Source organism: Mus caroli, unplaced genomic scaffold (assembly GCF_978045245.1).
Source record: "Mus caroli unplaced genomic scaffold, Mus_caroli_1 scaffold_6, whole genome shotgun sequence".
Classification (NCBI taxonomy): Eukaryota; Metazoa; Chordata; class Mammalia; order Rodentia; family Muridae; genus Mus; species Mus caroli.
Window position 1 is genome coordinate 63,384,181 of NW_028227261.1, and position 3,644 is coordinate 63,387,824.

At 38.2% G+C, this 3,644-nt stretch overlaps 1 protein-coding gene across 1 annotated transcript; it reads left to right on the forward strand.

Annotated features, from left to right (window-relative positions):
• Positions 1–427: 427 nt before the first annotated feature.
• Positions 428–3,308, forward strand: Izumo3 (IZUMO family member 3). The gene is given in 8 exon segments (XM_021161174.2): positions 428–880; positions 1,021–1,095; positions 1,241–1,330; positions 1,530–1,547; positions 1,947–2,027; positions 2,549–2,639; positions 2,874–3,054; positions 3,056–3,308. Coding segments are annotated over 8 exon segments (801 nt in total). The 5' UTR covers positions 428–648; the 3' UTR covers positions 3,089–3,308.
• Positions 3,309–3,644: the final 336 nt, after the last annotated feature.

A 3,644-nucleotide genomic window follows, 5' to 3' on the forward strand; every position in this document is an offset into this window, starting at 1 on the left:
TTTAAAATTGCTGAAGGAATAATTCCACAAAAACAAGTATTCTAAAATTTCTTATACACTATAGGAAATTTTGTTACAGAAATTAAAATTCCAGAACATTTATCAACTATAACTGTTTATAAACGTTCATTCCTTAAATTAAAATAACATGGCTGGCAAAAAGGAAATGAGACCCAAACCATTCAAATATCCTTGGCATATCTTACCTCCTAGATGTTAAATATGGGCTTAACTCTCAGATCTTAGGAGATCGCTTCCATCATCCATGTCTCTTACTATGTTATAAGAGTGAACAAATTCGATGAGTCTAACAGACAGAGAGCTAAAGAAGTCTTCCCTAGATATCTCCCAGAACAGAACTCTGCTTGTATGAGCTCAAGGCTTTTCTCTCTGTGTTCTACACTCAGAACTCAGGTAACTGCTCCCCATCCAGCAGTTCCCTCTCTCTGGAATGAAAGATAAAAGTCAGAAAACTACTGAAGATCCTTAGGGAAATGAGATTCCCTAAAATTTGGATGGAAAAGAAGGGAAAAATGTACTCAGAATATCCAAGACAATGATCTCCTTCCTGGAATTTTGAAGAAGAGGGAACTAAGTGAACCAGTTGCCAAGACAACCTGTGTTGGGGAGAAGGGTTGGGCCAAAGAAATGGGAGACCTATGGATACTTCTGTTTTCATCTCTATACCTAACAGCCTTTCATGGGGTCAGAGGCTGTTTGGAGTGTGACCCCAAATTTACAGAGGATATTATGACCTTGTTGGGAAACCTGGTACCTCTAGAAGTTCCTGATAGAAATCAACTACTGGACAGGCAGTATAAGGAGATAACCCATATAAGCTCCAAAGTCTCCCACAAGGATAAGATGCTTCGGTTGTTGGGTGAGGGAAGCTTGAGTCCTGAGAGTTTGGGAGATTAAAGGGGGAAGGGAGGTATGGAAGAAAACCAGTGGACCCAATCTATGTCCTTCAAAGATATGATTATTGCCTACCCGACACATACCTTTCTCTTTCCTATATAGCTGTTCAAAATGTGGTCAAATTGAGAGTATGGCTGAAGGATGAATTTTATAGGCTGGGCAATGAAACATGGAAAGGTAAAGTACTATGTCACTGTCAAAGCTTTTATGGTGTAAATGGGTAAAAAGGAAATTTGACAAGGGAAAAGAAAAGCAATATAACTGCACTTCAAATCTGAAATAATCACACTGATTGCTGGAATCACTTCCATTTCTCTTTAAGGAGTCTTTATCATTCAAGGCAGTCTTCTGGAGATCCGCCAAAACTTGGAGAAAAAACTGACACAAATAATAAAGAACTTCTCTGAAGTTGGTAATGAGACATTTCTACCTAAACAACACTGATATTATGCCAGAGAACAGGAACTATGGGGTGAGAAGGGGAACCAGCATCCAGGTCTTAGGGGTTTAGGAGTAGTTAGAAGTTAATAGACAGCAGGGGTCAAATGGGTATTAGTGTGGCACAGTAAGGGTGAGTCTACGCTAATCAGATCTTTCTGATTCTCTTTTAGCTTGTTCAGAAGATTGCAGTGAGTACAGTACATGGGACGCCTTGAGGTTTCAGCCCATCTCCTTTCTCTGTTTGCTCTTTTTCTTCATATAGATACACCTTGAACCCAATTTTTAGAGCTGTAGAGGAAATATCAATATCATCTGATGGCAAAATTAAACATATGCAATTTTTATATACCTCCCATATCTTGAAGAAATACTAACCCACTGCTCCAACATGAGCTATGACATCATTGCTCTGCTTCATCCAGAGCTAAATATTTATAACTTTGAACTTTTAAGAATTTTGATTACTAGAGAAAGAATTTCAAGAAATGTAACTTAAGAGTCCCGGAAATGCCCAAGATCTAATCTATATTCATGAGCCAAGGAAAACTCTTGCCATGACTTTTTCTTATTATATGTTTCTTTGCCAGTTGTAATTGAAGGTCCTGTCCTCGATTGTTGGACCTGTCTTCGGATGACCACTCGGTGTTTCAAAGGAGACTATTGTCAAGGTGACAAGGGTGGGAACAGGTCTGAAGAAACTAGATGGTCCACTACCTTTATTTTGAGTACTTTTAATAAAGCTTACAGTATTCCCACCAGCAATGGGGGGGAACACCAGGGCCAAGAAGTGGGAGTGAGTAGGTAGGGGAGCAGGGCAGGGGAGGGTATAGGAGACTTTTGGGATAGCCTTTGAAATGTAAAAGAAGAAAATATCTAATAAAAATTTAAAAAATAAAGCTTACAATAATGCTAAAAAGAAAAAAAAAGGAAGCTAAAACAAAATGCTGAGTAAAGGCTATATCAACATGAGTCACTTAGAGTAAAACCAGTGGAGCAGGTAAGGATGAATCTGGCTTGATGTTCAGCTCCTCTGTAAGAGTTATTAGGTTAAAGGACAGCCAGTGGAAAATTTCTGGAGGGTTTAACACAAGGAATCCAACAATAGTGATATATCTGTTTTGTAGAAAGTGTCACAGTCACAATTCCTCTCGTTGCAAACTCATTTTCTCTATTTCCTTTTTCCTTCCAGATGAGGATCCAAAAACCGCTGAAAATCGAGAGATTTCCCTCTATCTGATATTTATAGCAGAAGCTGTCATTTTGGCGAGTGCTGTGCTACTGTGAGTCCCCCCCCCCAACCCCCTTCAAGCATTACTTTGCAAAAGAGATTGTGATTGTCTAAATTCCCTTCTTCCTCATGGAAAGGGGGAAAAGGAAAAAACACACAAGCTGGATGGGAAGGAGAGATGGAGTACAGAGTAATCCAGATGTACAAGAAAATAATTACATATTTTTAAAAATATTTCATTTCAACTTGAATTATAGATTTTCCTCTCTCTCTCTCTCTAAGCCAGATTCCATGTTTGCATCTCACATCGGAGGAAAATGAAGGCAATACGAAGGACTTTGAAGACATATTTGGAGAAGAAACTAGAAGAACTAGTGGAGATGATATACAAAGATGATGGGGAAAAAAATTTGGAGTTTGGCAGATCAAATTCACACCCTCTGACAGGAGAGCCTACATGTGCTGAGTTCCCATTTTGCAGAAATGCAAACTGGGACTTGAATTCCTTATAGAGCAGGAAAATCACAGCATCTTAAAAACTGGAATATAGCTTAGGGTTTCTGCAGTGAACATCCTTACTGACATCCTGAGACAATGGACAGAATGAGAGGGAAGAAGATTTACCCTGAGCTATACAGAAAGAAAACTGCTATGCTGCAATACACACAAGAAACATATGCCATGTGATAATAAACAGGTATTGTTACTCATAAATGGCAGTGATAAGGCTACCTTCCATGTTTATAAATCTGAATTTTATTTCTATTATTATTTTTCCATATGGACATTCAGGATTATTATAGATGATTTCCTAGATAACAGATATTGAATTTTTATCATAGTCTCATAAGCACATATATATGTGTAAAATAAAGTCCAAAAATAGTAGATGTGAGTAGCTGGGGTTTGATCCTATCATTTCCTTCTGAATCTCTGTATTAAAACAAAGTTACTTATTTTTCCTTTTTCAAGTGTGTATATTGTATGCATGTGTATGTTTGCTCGTGTGTGTGTGTGTGTGTGTGTGTGTGTGTGTGTGTGTGTGTGTGTGTGTGTG